Below are 19,411 nucleotides of genomic sequence, written 5' to 3' on the forward strand. Positions count from 1 at the left end.
TCTATCTATTTCACTGAATTTTCTTGCAGAGGAAATTTCCTCTTACTCAAGTGCAATCAGCTAATTTCTTCCTGGGAAACCAAATCTAATATACAGTAAAAAAATCACAAATTATAGAGAACTGGTATTATTATACTTCCTGGAGATGAACTGGTACAAGGGTGGGGTATTTACTTTTGACTGAGTTAGTAACAGGGAGAAGTATTCAGTTGGAAAAAACAGGCGGCTGATCTTAATTATTTTCATAGATGGTAAATGTGTGTTCATTTTGCTGCAGAGATTTTCAAAGACCACTTGCTTTGCATTTTTTTTCATTTTACTGCAGAACAGAGATCGGAAGCACAGTGCTACATTCAGATCTATCCCCATTCAAAAATGTTGCTCATTGCCGTCATTAGATAGGGTGTTTACCTCTGCTAAGTAAGCGACTAGGCCACCAAAGTGGTGCTCAAATGCAATCTCACATGATCAGTGTTTCTTGGTACTTTTTGCTTTTTCTGTACAGTTTTGAATCAATATAATCTGCACATGTTTTTCTTTATCTGCCTATCATAGCATAACCTAATGATCAAGGGCTCTAAACACAGAATGGAAACATTTCTACTCTGCTTCTCCTTGCATACCTGCCTGATATTCTGGTGTGATGACCTTTGCATCTAGCATGCTCAAGAAAATGAAAGCCCAATTCTTTAATCCTTAATATTCACTTTTACTTTCTTTTCACAAGCTTCTGAGAATAGCAAATGCTGCCTTAGTAGTAAGTAGTCTGGAAAATCTGGCCCAAATCCCTGCCCTTTTCCTTTTAGTTATACACCTGGAATTTCAGATACAAAAATAACAATGTCATGAATGTGGGTGAAGACAGACAGAACAAAGAAAAATGGTATAAAAATCCTTTGTGTTTCCTCACCTGCCACTACAAAAGGAATTAAAACTGATAACTTAAACCTCAAACACTAATTTAAGTATTTACATCAATGAAGTCCAACAAGATAATCACCTAAAACACCGTAAGAATGTTCCTCTAGGGGCTGACTAGCATAGGTCAGACATGGCAGCAAGATGAGACACCGCTTTGCAAATATATCTGTGTTTTCCGAGCCAGCGTTGTTTGTCAGACACGTGCATATAAAATAAAAGCTGGAAAGAGAAAAGCAGATCTATGATTATGCCTACGCACCCCCGAGAGCCTGAGGAGGCACACAAAGCGCGGTGCAGCCGTATCTTTCCGTGACCAGCCTGACGGCGAGCGCTACAGCGGAGAGACACGCGCGGGTTCCCGTACGCAGGCACCAGGCAGAGGAAGCCTGTGGGACGCCACGGCTCGTGCAAACCCACGCGCTGCTGCAAGGCTGGTTTACCAACAACACGCAGAAAAACCTTCCAGTGTGCCTCTCCTGCCTGTCCCCCTCTCTCGGCTTCCCTGTGGGACATGCCCTTCCACACCCTCCCAAAAATTAAACCGGACTAGGTGAAGGCTTTATGTGACTGTGCTTGGCTCGCAACTGGAAACCACTGACCCTGTAGCTTTCTGGGTTAATGGTAAGATTGTATCCCTCGGTGTACAGCTTTAGTCTCCGCACTCTGAACAGCTGAACTGCAGCCGGAGTGATTTCCAGCCTGAAATCACTGATTTTTCAGCCCTACAGAGCCCAGAGCTGCCGCACAGCATCCCTAAACCACCACGCTCCCAGCACCCTGCGCGCTCTTTTTGGTGGTGTGAGCTTCAGGAGACCGCACAGAGGGCTGCCTGTGGAACAGCTGAGCTCCTTTTTCAAACCTCATGGAAACAAAAGGCAATGCCTCAAAAGAAAATTACATTTGTACTCCTGGTGCAGCTTTAAGGGGTAACATTATTATTTTTTGTAAAGCTTAGGAATTACTTAGTCACTTGTTAGAGAAATCTGACTGGAAGTTTACGAAACTGAGAGAAGCGATGCAATCCTCATGAGTGGTCCAGCGACACCGAGGGGCTACAGCTGCACCCGACAACCTGGGCCAACCTTGCACTCTGCAAAGAAAACATCATGTCACAAGCAGGTGGTTTGGGCTTTTGGCAGCAATGGGACATTGATGGCTTGGATCGCGCTTGAAATGTCTCTGAACTTCATCTCTGAAGCCTCAATCACATGAGCAGTCAAGTAGCACAGGCCGTGGGGACTGGGGAGTTACAGGAGGCCAGAAAATACACAAGCCCATTAGTACTCATCGTAATTATTGAAATCTGTAAAATAGGTATTAGAATAAGTCTTTGCAGTAAGATGTGGATTGAAGTATTTGTTTCTCTCCTCCAGAATCAGGTTGTTTTTGTTAAATGCCTGGGGGGAAAAAAAAAAAGAGATAAAAAACAGGAAGGACAGAAGAAAGGTCTTTCACCAAGGCAATTTTTGTGGCAAATATCTGTGTATAGTAAGTCAGTCAAAAATGCATTGACAAATAGTTGCACATTTACAAAAGCTTGCATATATCTGCTTACATAATAACATTTCTACAAAAAGCAATGCTACTCAACAAAGCCAGGCACTTTCCCCCCAATATTATAAAGCTAATTTTATGATTAAAATTACTCTTTAATCATACATATTCAGTTATTCTTATTAGAATGGTTCACTCATTATTTTTTTACTGAATAAGAATTATTTTCTCTTTACTGCATTAATTCCTTAATTTTCAGATGCAATATGTAGGAGAAATGTCTGAAGGTCTTAAGAGTGTAAATCCTGTTTTTTTAACAGTTATATGAGTATTTATAGTATGACTTTTCAAAGTTTTTTTTGTTTGTTTCTGTAGCTATCCAGAGAGATGATTAGTGGAATTTGCAAAAGCTTTAAATTAGGTACATATTCCACCACTGATTACAAACTCTAAGACTTCTATTGTCTTTTTAATGAAATTATTTAAAAAAGCTTTTAATTAGAATGAAAAATGCAGAAATTAAAAACTGGATTATCCAGGTAGGATTTAAGAAAAATACTCATTTACAGAAAGCTTTGCAGCTGCATGAATAAACTGTGTAATCCAAAGATACTGAGCTAGGGATTTTCAGAATGCTCATTCTTCCTTAATGCAGTGGATCTGAAAAGCAGAGATATTCTAAAAGGTCACAAAAAGAAAATGATGATATGATATAGATATCATGCCAGAATCTCAGCTAATGTAAGTCTGTACTGCCATTTACAGAATATTTTGGGTATGAACACTAGCTGAGAGTCTGACCCAGAATATATTCACCAGATACATCTCCTGTATAAAGACACTGCAGGAAGATGAAGAGTGGCCTTGACACCATGTCACTGGAGACAAAGGATTATCTTCAATATATGTCATGATGATTGTTAATGGCCCTATTTGCTTCTTGAACAAGCCACTAGGGAACACAATTAGGAAAAAGAAGACACAAACCAAAACTTGAATGGTCTTTTTTTTTTTCCAGGAAAGGCTGCTGCTGTATAAATTATAGATAGACACAAATCTAACTTTCTGTGTAACAGGCATTGACAAAGGGAAGGATCTGTGATTACAGTGTTTCAAGTGAAATCTGGTTTTGTTATTAACAATCAGCGTAATTTGAGTCCAATTCCCACTGCAGAAAACTAGCAAGTAGCATTCTTTTGATACAGCAGAACTGTTGTCTAGGACCATATACGTTGTGCAGTATAGAGCTCTCAACCCACTTCTCACCTTGATGGCTTCTACAGAATCATATTTGTCCAGTTTGTTGATATGGTTGGTAATGCTGGTATTTAGAGGAGCTGGTGACACTGGATGGATGACGGTTGCGTCATGGGACTGCTGTTGATAACGTTGGCAATAAGTGTAAACAAGCAGTGTAAGAAGGCAACCAAGTATTGAGCTACTTAATCCCACTGTGATCATGTGAAACATGTTGAACTCTGCAGAGTGGAGAGCAGAAGACAATCATTTTGAAGGAAGTAGCACTAAAAGCTTAAGCTTGGGGAACAATGTAGACAAGTGCTTGATTCAAATAAGGATAAGGGAAACTTCATGTGTTTCCCAGAAACATCTCAATTGCAATGGTTTATCCCTGCAGTAGCAAATGCATTGTGCTTCCCTGAAGAGATCATTAACAGAATCTTAGATACTCAAATATCTCTGTATTAAGACCGAGATTTTTGAAAGATGCTTTAAACAAATTCGGAAGCCAAATAACAGATGAATGAATTGCATTTTGTATGTTTGAGTAGTTCAGCAAAATTTCTTTCTTCACACTGTCTAACAAAGCCTTGTTATATAGAAATTATGCATATAATGTACGTACATAGCTTTTTTTCAGTGAACTACAGTATCACCTCCACCTCTAGTTCTTTCTTTTACACACAGTGACTTGTGGCAGAACTAACAAAATTCTGATATCTTTGAACACAGTCCTGCTTTCCCTAAAGTGTTTTCCGTATTCCCTTTATTTGGTGCATGTCCCAGAAGCAATGACATACGTTTTTTCCATCCCCTGCTTTGATTCTTGCTGGGTCTCACTGTTTCTGTATCTTTGATATATGGCCAATTTGTTCACTTCTCCAGCCTTTAGAATTTTTTCTACATGTAAGTGGGGAGGGCGGGGAGGGGTGGAGGGGAGGAAGAAATGGTAGTGTTTTAGGGGAAAATGGGAAGGGGGAGGGAGGGCGGCGAGAGAGGCTCCTTAAAGCTCAGTGTGCTTTTAACCACAGCAGCCAGAGAGTGCAAAGTCAACAACAACTCAGAACCCATCACTCTCCCGTCTGCTCTGCCCTGCCCTTCAAAGACACCGTGGGATGAGATGATGGGAAACCCTCGCCACCTACGCAAGGATCAAAGCCGAGAGGAAGCTCGTTGTTGTGTGAAACTGTAGAGGGAATGTAAAGCACAGTCATCCCCTGACGTTACTGAACAGAGACACGGGGTCAGAAGTGGCATCAGTAGGATTAGCTGGAAATAAAGAAATTACACCGCTTTTCACTGTTATTACAAACCGGAGCTGTGCTTTTTGATTAAGTCAGAAGTATCAGTGAGAAGATCATGTTGGAAATTTCATATAAACATTACTGAAAATCTGTTCGTGCTTGCCTATATGCACAAATGAAAGATTTTAAACTGAAAGACTGGCACTAGTCTGAAAAACATCTGTTAGACCTTTTTCACTGTAATACAGATAAATAGGCCAGCACATGGGTCCCATCTTTGGCAAATGCCTAAGCTAGGACCTTTACATGTCTGCTGGGTATTTAGAAACACAAACTAATATTTAGGTGACTACCCTAATATATAAATTATCACTGAAACACTCTTCCGCACTTCTATGAGAGCTTCCCACTGTTGCAGAACTTGGCAAAATGTTTAAAATGTACCACTGCTAATTAGAAGAAAAATCAAATCGTATTATCCTGGCTCCCATAACAAGTTACCATGCACGCTAGTACCCCTGCATAACCCCTGTGTTTTCATTGTCCCTTATTAGGTTAAAAATGCAGCTTATCTGTGCATGGAAGAATACTAGAACCGGTCAGAGCTATTACCATGACGACACAGACTAAGCGTGATAGCTCACCACAAAAAATGGTCATTTTTCCTTCTTCTTCATATTGTTTGGGGGTTTTTAACAGTTTTCTCTTTCAAGATTTATTTTGCTAGCATCAGGACTCTCTGGAATGGAACTTTTCTTTTTATTTTTTAGGTTTGTCTTTGGCAGCAAAGCTGAAAATGAGTCCCAGATACAGTCTGAGTTATTAAATAGGTTAGCAGGCTGGCTTTCTGCTATTCATTTGGGGTCCCAAAAAGGTTTGTGAAATTATTATCCTGAAAACGGTGGAGCAACTTTACAAATTTTGACCTACTGATAACTAGCTTATAATAGGAATTTCTTTTTGAGACAAGGGTGACTGTCATACTGAAAAAGAAGAAAATACAAACATCCAGTAATGCATGTTCTTGTCTCAAAGGTCAGCAATGGCAGATGGAAATTTAATGAGATACCCTGTAGTAACTACATCTCTTTTTCTGCACAAGTGTAAATAATGAGAATGCAGCATTTAGAAGGTAGAATAAAAATAAGAGAGTGCAAAAGGTGAAACAAAAGGAAAAAATGAGGGATCAATACTTCAGCATTTAATGCACATCTAGAGCTGAAAAGCTTACCGCCACATCGTTTTTCTTCTATGCTGCTGGATCGTGCCACTGATATTTCTAGAAAAATAAATAAACTGAATAAACCGCTTATGGCAATGAGAAAAATTATTACAGAGAACTACTAGTTTGATTAATACAGTACAAATTTAAAAATTTATTCTACTACAATCACTCCAAATCCAAAGTAAAAAAGATTTTGACTGTGTGGTAGAATTAACAAAAAGGTCCCATGAAATCTGCAAGTTCTTTAGCTTCCCAAGCAAAAGCAGCAACACATTTTTAATTCTTGCCTCAAAACATCTCTGGAATTAAAAAGATGAAGTGCACATGAAAACCTTCTCTGTGGAATTTAAGCATGTTGAGAAAGCGTTGATTTTCTGAATAGTAAAATTAATGAGAGTTTAATTATCTTGTGTACAAATGGGCTTATTACTTCTAGAAGTCACGTCTAGCACTAATATGAAAAGAGGGAATTTAAGAATCTTAAAAAAAGATGACTGCCAATTTCATGGGTCTCAATTGTAAACTAATAAAATTTAATTCCAGCCTGTGTTCTTACCATTTTGACTTTGGATACATTTTGAATAAATACTGAATAAAATCTGTTGGCAATCGAGTTTTCCCACTCTTTACTTCAGGACCACGACTCCTCTGAAGGGAAGTCCTGCCTCACAAATCTCTTGAACCTCTCTGAAAGGGTCAATGATCATGTGGATATGGGTGGGGTAACTGACACAATCTGCCTGGATTTCAAAAAAGCTTTTAAGTTCTTTGTCAAAGGTTTTCCAAGCAACAAATGAGATGAGGGAAAAGACAGAAAACAGGGCAGTACTATGCGCCCAGATCTTACAACGGAGGAAGGTTACCACTTCTGCAGGGACATAAGTTTTTCAGCAAAGAGCTAGAAAAGCAGGAGGCAAATGTGGTTTTGAAGTTTGCTGATGATACAAAGTTAAGGTAGCAGGGACAAGGGCATGCTGTGAAGAAAGTGCCTTACAAAACTAGGCAATAAAGTAACAAATGAAACAGAATGTAGATCAGTGTAAAGCAATACATACAGTGGAAAGCAATCCTAGCTTCACATACAAAATGATGGGCTGTGAACTGACCGTTAACTACTCATGAGTGAAATGGGGGGTTTATGACAAATTGTTCCATGAAAACATCAGCTTAGTGTTCAGAAGCAATCAAAAAGGCAAACCAAATGCTAGGTACCACCAAGAAAGCAACAGTAACTAGGACATAGTATCAGCATTACGGCACTTCACAAATCTATGTGTTGTCCTCATAGAGCTGTGTGCAGCTCTGGTTTTCCCATCTAAGGATGTCTCTTGTAGAACTAAAAAACAGACCAGAGAAGGGGAGCAATGATTGCCACAGCTATGCAATAGCTTCTGTATTAGGAATTAGCGGAGTAGGCTCTCCACAACCAAAAGATGATCTACATGCAGCTACAGCTAAAGGGATCACAATTTTTTTACCTTTCTTCACATGCTAAATCAAGACTATTTTCAAAATAAGAAAGTATCAGACCTGACAGAACAGCGGTCTCAAAGAGAGTTAAAGGCTGAGAGCACACTTTGATGTTTGAGACCATTAATTCACAATCCAAACAAAAAGCAGAAAAAAATGTACCAGAAAACCATAAAGTTCTGCAAGGTAATGTTGGTAAGGACCAACTCTGGAAACACAGCAGCAGCAATGACGAGAAAGAGTCATTTCTGCACTCTGCCGGAATCACCCTATATACTAAGTTCTGTAGAGGGACAAAGCTAAGGTCAGCAGGAGGAGACAACATGAGGGTGGACATGCCAGCACACCAGCTAAGGACAGGAGGGAGGTGAATTAGAAAAAGAGAGGTCAGGAGGGAGGGAAGGAGAGACCTCTGAGTTGGAAGAACTGGAGGAACAAAAGCAAGCTGAGCGATCCCAAGAAAGCAAGCTAGTTTGCCTAAGGTGAGTGTAACGGGCATGACCTGATCTGCTGTGGTAGGGGTAATTTGAAGAGGAGTGGCAAACAAACCAGAAGGTTGAGAGAAGAGGTGGCTCATTTCAGATTCTGAAAATGCCTACTGTCCAAAACAAGAGGTAGAGCTTATATTGGATTAAGCAGGGGATTCACAGAATGTGCATATTAATGGAGCTGTTCAAAAGCCTGAGAAAAAGGGGAAAATACAACATGGGAGTTTTTGCTTTCACGCTGACATTTTTCACATTGGTTTTGGAGGAAAAAATAGTATTTGGGAGTAAAAGCATTATGCACCATCCATAAAAACAATATTTAATTTTTTTTATTTCTTTATTATATTGTACTATATTGTACTGCATAGTCACAGAAAAAAAGGTTGCTGCACTGAGTAAACAACATTACATTTCAAATGATACATTAAAATGTAAATTTCTCTGTCTGTGAATAGACTGCTAGCTTTTTTAATGTACACAGGCGGAAAGATGACTGTTAACAGCAATGCAATGTGGCCACCCACAGTGTTGTGTGGATTTAAATGACTGCTGTGATTTATTTAAAAAAAAGAAAAAAAAAAAAGAGTACAGCCATGAGTTTTGACAAACGCTATAGAATAATACATGACATGGCTATCCATCAGGTACTTAGTGATCATGGGGGAGCTAAGGACCTGAGGCACAGTTAATAGTATTTACCTTTCTAAGCAGTTATTAAGGGACTCTGTCAAATGATTTCCAGATTAACTACCAGAGCACCCACTTTTGTATATGCAAACCACAAAACCCAGAGGAACATTTCTCTAATAATCCCAAAATCTCAAAACCACTTACATTAAAGTAAAAAGCAAACTATTTCCCCTAGCTTTCTGTAGTCATCCCTGCAGCCTGCTACAAAGTAGGACAGGAGGGGACTGCCGAGTGCTGTGACAGTGACTAACCAAACTGCCAGGCGGTGACAGTACAGACAGTTCCACAGCGCTCGGTGCCATGGGGCAGATTTTCATGAACACACCACATCTAGCAACATCGCCTCTACATAGTAGATCGACACACTTTGGCTGACGAAAGGCAAGCTCTTTTCCAGCTCTCGGCTCTGCACAGTGCAGTCTGGGACAGCACTGCGCCTCGCTCCTGAAACAGTGAGAGATTTCCCTAATCCTTCAAGGAGCAGGCTGGTCTCACCTGGTATAACGTTGGAGTCCAAAGCACAGGCTCGGGTCTCCGTGGTGTTGCCCGTGCACTGACTGCCCACAGGAAACAAAATGATGCACTGACGGACGCGGAACTGGAAGCCAGACGAGTCGCAGTCGGACCACTCGGACCACTCGGACCAGCTGTCTGCAACAGGCAGAGAGGGACACACGGGCAGACGCTGCAATTAAATGCTTCAAGTACACCGAGTGAGAGAGAAACAGCCTGTATCATGACAGGCGGCCTCATCCCCAGGTACCACCAACTAGTGGAGGACAGCTCTTTCATTATGATAGAACAAAGGCAGTCTGGCTTTGCCAAAAGTCAATGAAATGTAGAGTGTGATGGTAAATTTGTCACAGGTATATTATGGCTTTGGCTTCTGCCATGGCCTTTGTGTGTGGACATGAGAAGCCAGAGGGATTCTGTGGTGGTGACTGAAAGAGTGATTGCTGTGGAGTTAATTCCAGTCTAGGTCATTAGGGTGGACAGTGACAATGTCTTTTTTTATGTACTTGACAAGTAGCAATGAGAGCTATAGGAGTATGTATTCCAGGTCTGAAACAGGATGTTTAGTTAACCACATAAATAATAGTATCTTGCAGATATTTTTTTTTTTTTTTTTTTTTTTTTTTTTAGCTTTTGTTATTTCAGGTCCATTTCTTTGCTGTAGATAGAAGAGATCTCATCAAGTATTCTCACCTTCTCTTCCCCATTCGGTTCATTATCAGCTTCTATTGTTTCTCTATATTTCTTCCTCTGCCTGTGTAGTTTTGATTAAGACATTTTTATTTCATGCCTGTGTGATCTCAGAATACTTCCCTTAAATGAAGTGATTTGATCTCATTCCCATGAGATGCTGTGAGTTTACTGAGCTCAGCTTTCTTACAATTCAAGCACAAGACTTTATAGGAGTCTTCTGAGTTTGGCAAGTATAGTAAAGACAGAGCTCAGTTAAACTTTCTTCTTTCTTTTGTCAACTTTCCCACTGAGATAGGTTTTATGGTTTTGATATGGAATAAACAGTCCTACTATCCCAAATCAAGTTTGTTTCTACTTCAAAAGTTTAATTGATTTTATGCCAATATGAAGCAAATTTACAAACTCCATTTTGCTTCAAATAAAAACCTATATATCAACCTAATTTTGTTTCAAGTTAGATTGAAGAACAGTAAAATTTGTGCATAATATTTTAGAAAATGCATGAAGCTTTTGTACACTTTTTGTGAATCAGGTGGAAACCCAGGAAGTCTTACATTGTTTTGGGCCCCTTTCAATACATTGTATAAATCAAGCACACAAGGTTCACATTTACTCATTACTTTCCCCTTGGCTATAGAGGAAAAAGTTAAAACTCTCAGTCATCTAAAATTTAACAGAGTCTGGCAGGAATATTTGAGATTGCAGTCTTGAAAAATGAAAAGCAATAGATGCTTTCCATGATAGTGTTGGACATTCACTTCCTAACCAACAGCATGGTAAAAAGAAATGGATAGAGGAGACTGACATAACTTTAGCACAGAAAATCTCAAGCAGTGGTCCTGGGACCATTTCAGGACAGTAGGAGAGTGCTGGTTAAAGACAGCAGCAATCAGTCCTAGCAGTCTGTGGTTCAGATGAACACCATCACTTGTGGAGTTGTTCATAAAATAGACTTACTCAGCAGCTCAGGTAAGAAGCTGGATATTGATAATTATGAACAATTAGCAACTGTCTGGATGGGGCCTCCTTTGAGCAACAGGGCAAATACCTTGACACAAGCAGCTGACGTTAAACAGTAGGATCTCGTTATTGTGAGGAGCAAGAATACTCAGCTCTGTCCTTCAGCTCTTCTGTTTCGTAGGAGAGGTCCTGTGAGGGCCTCATTTGCAGAGTGGGTAGTAGGAGCATGGAGGCAGGTGACATAATGTAGCTGGATCCTAATTCAGGGGGGTAGGAGAGCTGAGGTGGGAGTCAAGCAAATGGACAGGCTTCTTCCTGCACATCCAGGAGCTGCTGTCGTCACAGCCAGTGTCAGCTGCTGGACCTAAGTAAACTAAGTACATGGATCCTTACCTTAAACAAATATTTAGTAACAACAAAGCCCTACTCATTCAAGTTTAAAGGAATGCTGCTCACTACAAGTCTTGGTCCAGTTCTCATCGGTGGCAAAGAGCATGCTTAAGCCAAAGCCAACACTCGTGTCCACGTGTGGTATAATTAGGATATATGCAGCAGCTGCCAAAATGTTCGTGGGCATCCTAAATGCAGCTTGTTGGCTGGTGAACTCTGAAGCCCTGTCTCGTCCAATGTGCCTTTGGCCCACCAGGTTCCTTGCTGAAGGGGCTACACCCTGTGATAAAATAGGAACCTCCGAGTATGCGTAGATCATGCTAGGTCACATAGTGGTGACTGGGCAAGGCTGCTGTTTCAGCCTGCCCTTTAGGGGTCCTATAAAAGACACTGTGTGCATTGGGACCTTCCCCCATATGCAACACAGGTCACCTCCCTCCCATCTTGAGTCCCATGGTGCAGCTCAGGCACACAGAATCATAGAAGAGGAGAGAGGGGACATCAGTGCAAGTGGAGAAGGATGGACATCCCTGCAATGGTGGATGCTGGTACCAAACCTGTGTTTTGAGGAGTGCCACTGTCGGGAACCCAGAGAGTCACACAGAAGTAAGGCACCCAAGACTGACAGATGTACCATTTCAAATCAGCAGACCTGCCCTTTGGGGAGCCACTGTCTCTGCCAGCACAGAGATGCTGAACCCATAGCTTTTGCATGCACTTCTACAGACTCAGTTAGCCTGGCCCAGCCCTTTGCTTTCTTATCTTCAAAGTATCTGAGGCTATCCTGCACCTCAGGCAGGCTCCTCTCAACTTGCTCCTCAGTTCTTTGCAAAAATCATGAGAATGGAAGAGAGCGTGGACTGGAGAGGTGTTTAATCTGGAACTGCTTTTCACCTCTAACACGGCAAGGCTTACTTAGCTGTTATGTCTTCTTCCTACAGAGTCTTGCTTGGATTTTGAAGCCAGGTTCCAAGCAGTTCCTGAAAGATGCCTTGGTGAAGAAGGCACTTCAGAAAGATCTGGCCACCAGTCTGTAAGATTATAAATTTCTTTCCTGCAGAACTATACCATCATTTCTAAATGCTCAACTGCTTTATCTATTAGTTGCATGTGTGAGTTAGCAGTTCAAAGACAGAATATATTTTCCCTTCGTATAGCAGCAGTAAATACTTTAGGTGCAAAATATTGTTTTATTCAGTACATTACCAATGTTGTTGTGACCAATTACACTTACTGATAAGCAGCCTATAAAACACTACTGATCAATAGTGCAGCGCTTCCATTCATATTAATGTCATTGCATTTGGTTAAATTAAAAGAAAAAACACAAACACAGCGATATATCTTTTAAAATGAAAGATGAGAAAAACTGATGTATTTTGCAGACACAAGTCTGTTACTCTCTTTTAAGTGCATACTTGCATAGTTGCAGTTGAAATTGCCATTAACTCTCCATATCCTCAAGAAATCCTTAGTATCAGGATTCCAGAAATTTTAGTTTTCTGCTAGTTTTGTTTGGTCAAAAAAAGGTACTATTTCAAATGCCAAGAAATCTGCTCTTTTCACAACTTAAGAAAAGTTATAATTAATTTCCACTTTTGCATATGCATTTCTGTGTTAGTTGTTCTTAGATTCCAAGTATCACTACTATTCCCTTGCTAAATTAAACACGTCACTCAAGCAGTGAATGTCACCAATGGTACTTCCAGATCGGCACAAGGAAGAACCACTGGCCACATGATCCTCATTACAAGAAAATGGCTCTGCAGGGATGCAGGAGTCTGTCCAAACTTGACACGTGTAGCACTGCAATTATTTTTGTCCCATACCAATGTGAAATACGAGCAGTAAAAAAAAGTTTTGAAATCTACATTGTAAGCATGAGGCAAGGGCCATTCTCACAGCTAGTTGACGATGTGCTGTTTCAAAAACCTATGGCAAATTTTCAGTGAGATTGAAATATTAATAAAACATCACGTAATGTGAGAAATACACTTCACCCTCTGAAATTTTATTGCCTTATAAAGGTTTTCACTTTCTTGAACCAAAATGAAACCAACCTCCTCCTCCTGCACCCCCTATCTACTCCAAAATTTGAGTAACAAGCAGGTCAAAATAAGACAAAAAGATTATTTATAAATGTTTGCAAACTCTCATTTCTAGAGAAATGTCGGTAGAAAAATAAATGCACAACAAGAGAAATAGCTGCAATACTAGCACAACGAACACTCCAGTTCTGACCTTTTAAAGATGCATTAAGGATCCCAAGGCAGCTATGTAACTGCTACATACAAATGTACACTGTTTGTCTTGAAAAATCAAATCATCAACTGATTTCTATGTTTGGGGTTTTTTTTTAAACACAATACAGAGTGTTGCATCTGCTTTAATTTTGACAAAGTAGGTACTTCTATTCTGCTGCAAGACATGCAGTGCCTAGAAAAGGAAATTAACTTAAATTGTAGTTCAGCACAGGTAATAGGATCCATAAATTCAAACTCATGGGGCTTGTGCCTTCACGTGCACATCCTCATCATATGGGGAGCAAACTTTTGCTATGTGGTCTAGGACCTCTGTGAAGCAAGCAATACAATGTGGCATCAGAGCTGCTTGTTTCCTTTTGCTGTTGCCTGTAATCCATTAATCAGCAATTAATGAAAACAAAGTTTCCCACTGGCTTTTCACTAATGATTTTATCTGGTTTTATATGGTTTTAATCTCTACTTCTCAATTAAATTCCGTTTAAAAAATGAGTTTCCTTGAATATGGGTCAAAAGACAGACTCAAAGTTACAGAAAAAGTCATAATCCATAATATCATACAACTAGCAGGAGTGCTGAGACATTTCATTTACTAAGTACTCCACAGTCATTTAAAAAAGATGAAGTCTCTACTCCTTAACATCCCAAGTTGAAGAAGGTATTTTATGAAGAGCATTAAGGTTTGCTCTGTGTTTTATATGAAAACAGGGCAAACATTATCTACTTGAAGGACCTTGTGACAACACATGTTGAATGTTAACCTCAGCCATTCGCTTGCTGTAAATGTTTAGTGTTATAACAAATGCACTTCTTTGGGATATTGTTATTAAAAGTATCCCAGGCCATTTGCATGATCCACTTTAAATATTATACAATTTTAGTTTATCCAGACTTGGAACCTGGTTACTACAATTTTAATTTTTAAAAGGGGAGGGAGGAGGTGGTGTCCTGCAGGCTGTATCCTGCTATTACTTGATTTACTGTGATTGTAGCACATAAGAGCTGATTGTGCACTTAATAAAGGACAGAAATTATTTGCTCCTAAATAATAGATCAAGGAGCATTCTCTTGCCTAACTGTGAAGGCCTTATTCTGTGGCACGTAAACAACAAAGCTGCGTGGGAAGATCTGCCATACCTGGACACGGCTGTGTGTTGCAGAGTGCTTCTTCAGTGTGTAGTCCAAGGCAGATATCTCCTCCATATGCTGGGGCTGGGTTTGTGCACGAGCGGGTTCTCATGTAATGCCCTCCTCCACAAGTTGCCGAGCACTTTGACCAAGATGACCAACAAGACCAGCCTCCATCCACTGAAAAGACACAAAATAGCATATTGTTCCAAGTTAATGAGTGACATGACATAATTCAACCCATCTTTCTCATATTCTGTGGATATAATTCATAGCCTACTGAAGGTATTGGACATTTTTAGGTGTCACTGAACATAGGCCCACGAATTTAATCTTACCACAAATAAATTTAATTTACATATTTTAAAAGCCCCTGGTACACTGGGAGACCTAACAAAGTTACTCATCCATATAAGACATCTTCAGTGGGTACCATAAGATCTTTAAGGCAAAAATTCTTTTCTTTTTCTTTTCTTTTCTCACTTCTGAAGAAATTAAATACCAAAGCTTGTTTAGCAGCAGTATTATAAGCTCAAAGTAATTTTTTATTAATAAAATAAAACTTAGCCCAATAATATCAACAGAGAGATGGAAGAATTTAGATTTTGTTTCGCAACCCAGGTGAGATTGCTTTAACCCTACAACCTATTTCAATTGATCTAACACAGTTGTAGGGTTTGATGGGCCAATATAATGTTACAAACTTAATGCAGCTCTAGCACAGATGCCAGCAGCAGAACAACAGCAGTAGTTCAAAAAAGCCACAGACGAATGACAAAAAGAAGTTGCCACTTAACGTTTCAAACACAGGTTGTTGAAGAATAATTTTTCCCCTCCTCATTTCTATTTACTAATTCAAGTACATCAAACTGTTCTCTAGCCTGAATTTTCACAAGGTTCCTCTGAAACGTAGGCTGGATTTCACGGGAGCCCCATTTGTCAGATGGCTTTCGACACGTGGCCACTAGACCGGCTTCTAATGAAAGATCACCTCATTGCCTGCCCTGCGCTGGCTCCTTTGCAGCCTCTGTTCTTAAAGCTACTGCTCCAGGATGTATTTCTGGCATTTATGGCCATATTGCAGACCATCTGCCAAAGGCTTCCTATCTGCGGCCACATGACAGTCAGATGTACTTCTCCCAGGGATAGCACTTCCTCTGCAAAGAATCTCTGTATTTTGTTCATCTCTCTTTCAATTTTTTTTTTGGGGAAAAATCCAACAAAACCCCTAAACTTTCAAAATTTTTATATCCTACAAAACCAAATTTCTTTTCAAACCTCTCTTTAAAGTGTTATCACTTGCTTTCTTAATACTTAAGTAAGGAAATGATTTGCCATGTCTGCAACTGATTAAAAAAAATAGTCTTTAGTTCAACTGACGCTAATAGATGAGACCCTAAGTATAATAAAGACAATGTGCCAGTAAAGTTTTGTTTTACGACAGGGCCCTAAACTGAACAGAAGTTTCACCTTTTTTTCCTCCCATCATTCACAGCAGCATTGGGCATTTTACCACACAAGACAGAAACTCATTATTGCCTACTTTTAAAAATACTAGGTAAGTTCACATTTTCTGTATACAATTTTTACCGTGCGCTCATTTAAGACATTCCTTGTAAGGCTTTACTTCATGGTTTGTTGAAAAAATGATTGTCATTGAAGTCTCCAAAACATTCATCCAGCATTTCACAATGACTGCTTTTGATCCTTTCTGTTCAATTAATCAAACAGCCTTTCAAGGAGTAAAGCAGTTTCCACTGGTTTATTGAAATGCTATTCCATAACATCTCTTACCAAACAAAAAAAAAAAAAAAAGGTTTCAAATCTGAAAAAACCCCAACCCTTAGAATGAAAATATCTGTCCAGTATTTGCATTTAAGTCTTCTCTTACATGGAGATGTAGGACATGAAAAGAAAATACTCATTTTGGTATATCACAAATCTACTCTGTAAGTCGAGTAGAATGATTTCTACGCAAAGGCTGCAACAGTGAGAAAATGAGCTAGGAGAATGTGTTTATTTTGATATTAAAACCTATATGTGCATTTTTTAATGTAATTTCAGATACAGCATACCCTCAGGTTCTCAACTGCTAATCAAACAGGTAATTCACGAGTGCACACCTAAGGGTATTAACTAATCCTGTAAGTGAAGTTGTTGAATATATAACATTTTATTCTCTGTAGTGTTTGCAACATTATCTTATAAATCAAGAAAGCATGGAATTGGCACCTCCTTGCTAAGAACAATAGTTGTGAAAACTTTTGCAAGTAATGTATCTGGCCTCTGAATAGCCTGATTGGACAGACAGGATTTGTGGAATCTGGTGCTATATCCCAAGTATGTCATTTAAATAAATTATTTCCATTATTAAGGAATTCAATGATTGCTACATTTTTTCCAGTATATATTTATCAGGGAAATCATCTGGTTGTACAGATGTATGAGAGAGTTTTATACCACCTATCATAAATAAATACTGCATCTCTGTAGAGTGCTTGACTTGTTCTCTTATTCAAATCGTCACTGGAAAACAAATACGTCTTTTTCTTGAGTTAAGTCTGTTAATGTAGTATTATGCAAGCTCATATCTAAGAAAGCCACAGGTTATCTGTCTTCAGTGCAGGTGAAATATACTGTGCAATTTTATGACAATTTCAAGACATGGTATCTTTTATTCAGAACTTGGGTCTTTTTTTTTTTTTTTTTTAAATTATGTCAAATGAAAGCAGAAGCTGTTGCCTAAGCTATTCATTTCATGCGATATTAAGCCTTTACCTTTCCAGATACTCCCTTTTTTCCTCTTTTTTTTTTTTTTTTTTTTTTTTTTATTTAAAATGATCCTTGACTAGCTCAAATGAATAATCAGGGCATTTCTGCTGCAGTGTATAGACCTCCATGAAACAGAATGACAGCCTGAGATTGCCTAGACAGAAGATAAATTGTCTGCAAACGTTACCTGTGGCTTGTTCACTGTACTGGAGACAGTGATCCCCAACACTTTCTACTTATTTTTCAATGGATCAGGGTGAGAATTACAAATGCTCATGCATTTGAAACAGCCATCTGCCATCTATCTATAAGTGGCCAAGAACACAGAGACCAATGTGACATCCAGGAATGTCACCATGTTCCACAACTGCAGTGGTCATGGCTGTACTGGAAGACTTTAAATGTAAAGGGAGAAGTGGGTCTGGGGAAGACGGGGACAGCCATAATATAGTAGACAACGTTAGATTTGATCACGGTTGAGCTGGACAGTGTAATTTTAACTGTTTTTCTTAGCGACTATTTACTGACAGGCTGCCATCCTAAATCTCTTTCAAGGACTATCATAACTACCTCTTTTATTTGTCCCCAGAACTTTTCCTTCTCAGCAACATAGGATCATAAAGCATCACGGCTAAATAAGATCAAAGGAGTGGGTATTTACTGCTTGAGTTTTTACAAGACCTAAATAGGGCTCTGTGGTTTCTTTCATCTTTCTTTAAAGTTGCTTAGCAACACAGCACCATCTGTTTTTTTTTTTCTTTTTTCCTTTTGTCATGGAGTCCTTAATGTTATTTCTGCTTCTTATAGGAGGAAAAATACACAGCTGCAAGGAAAGTTCCAGTCACTACAGTTTCTTTACATAGCTGTTGGACAAAAGAAAGTCATTAAAGCAGTTCCACAATGAAAGATACAAAGAGTCTTTACGTTCTCTGACAATTACTGAGGTTGGTCCCTTTTGGAAGAAGGCACCCTTCAGCTAGCAGGGTACTCTCAAACAGTGCTCTTTCCTTTATTGTAAAGCAAACAACTTTTTGCCTACTGGCTGTTGCTGTGGTTAATAAATATTTCTTCACTATAATGAAAAAAACCAAAACCAAAACATAGGGAAGAGGATGTACTAGGGAGAAACAGAAATGGGATCTCCTGGGGACATGACAAAACATCCACACTACTGGAGAATTTCCAAGAGACAATTAAGTAAACTGGATACCCTGCTATGCACTTTGGGGGTTACAAGGAAGTGGAAGGAAGTGTAGGCAGACACACTGACCTCACCTGCTTTCATGAGAACACAGACAGGATTGCAGGCTCTTCCATATACTGTCTGGTCTCATTTCAAATGTAAACAACCAAAGGAAAAAAAAAATCTTTTTTGGTGTATGCCTTTCCGTTTATAACTTGTCATGTTCATCTTGTCAAAAGTGTAGCAAAAGAGAATAAAAAATGCTGAGAGGTCAGGCTTTTCTATATGCATGAAGGAGTATAAATAGAGGGGCACTAGTCCTTTCCACCCACAGAAATGCAGATAGTGTGCTTCCCAGTGGCTGAATAAAAGTTAAATCTGGAGACACTGGGTGTTGGGCAGCCTACAGACCCAACAGAGTACTGCTCCCTTCCAGACACCTGGGGATCATCCCATCCCACATCACTTAGCCTACTGCTTTTTCCTAATCCTGTGGGATATTGCTGTATGTTTCAGTGTGGGAAAGAACAATTTTTACATCATTGTTTGCAAAGGCAAAGTCTTGTTTCTGTGATGCTACAGATACCTTTTATTCATAAAAGCAATACTGGATGAAACAAACAGTCAGCATAGTGCAGTGCAGAAACATAGAAGGCAACTGAATACTTCTGAGGAAAGTACAACAACAAAATCCAAGGATCAACCTGGGTTTAAGTCTGTAACTGAGACTTAAATTAGAA

General features: G+C 39.4%; 1 protein-coding gene across 15 annotated transcripts in view; it reads right to left on the bottom strand.

Moving 5' to 3' along the window:
- Positions 1–239: 239 nt before the first annotated feature.
- SEMA5A (semaphorin 5A) overlaps positions 240–19,411 on the bottom strand; it is a 353,459-nt gene continuing 334,287 nt past the window's right edge. For 14 of the 15 annotated variants that reach the window (XM_075744800.1, XM_075744790.1, XM_075744785.1 and 11 more), the window contains 5 exons: positions 14,726–14,896; positions 9,267–9,422; positions 6,130–6,177; positions 3,682–3,893; positions 240–2,318 (listed from right to left, as the gene is read on the bottom strand). In XM_075744800.1, coding sequence (XP_075600915.1) covers positions 2,199–2,318; positions 3,682–3,893; positions 6,130–6,177; positions 9,267–9,422; positions 14,726–14,896 — 707 coding nt within the window. In that variant the 3' untranslated portion in view covers positions 240–2,198. The remainder of the gene's footprint in view (positions 2,319–3,681; positions 3,894–6,129; positions 6,178–9,266; positions 9,423–14,725; positions 14,897–19,411) is intronic. The other variant, XM_075744793.1, reaches the window with a different exon arrangement.

Source organism: Balearica regulorum, chromosome 2, assembly GCF_011004875.1.
Source record: "Balearica regulorum gibbericeps isolate bBalReg1 chromosome 2, bBalReg1.pri, whole genome shotgun sequence".
Classification (NCBI taxonomy): Eukaryota; Metazoa; Chordata; class Aves; order Gruiformes; family Gruidae; genus Balearica; species Balearica regulorum.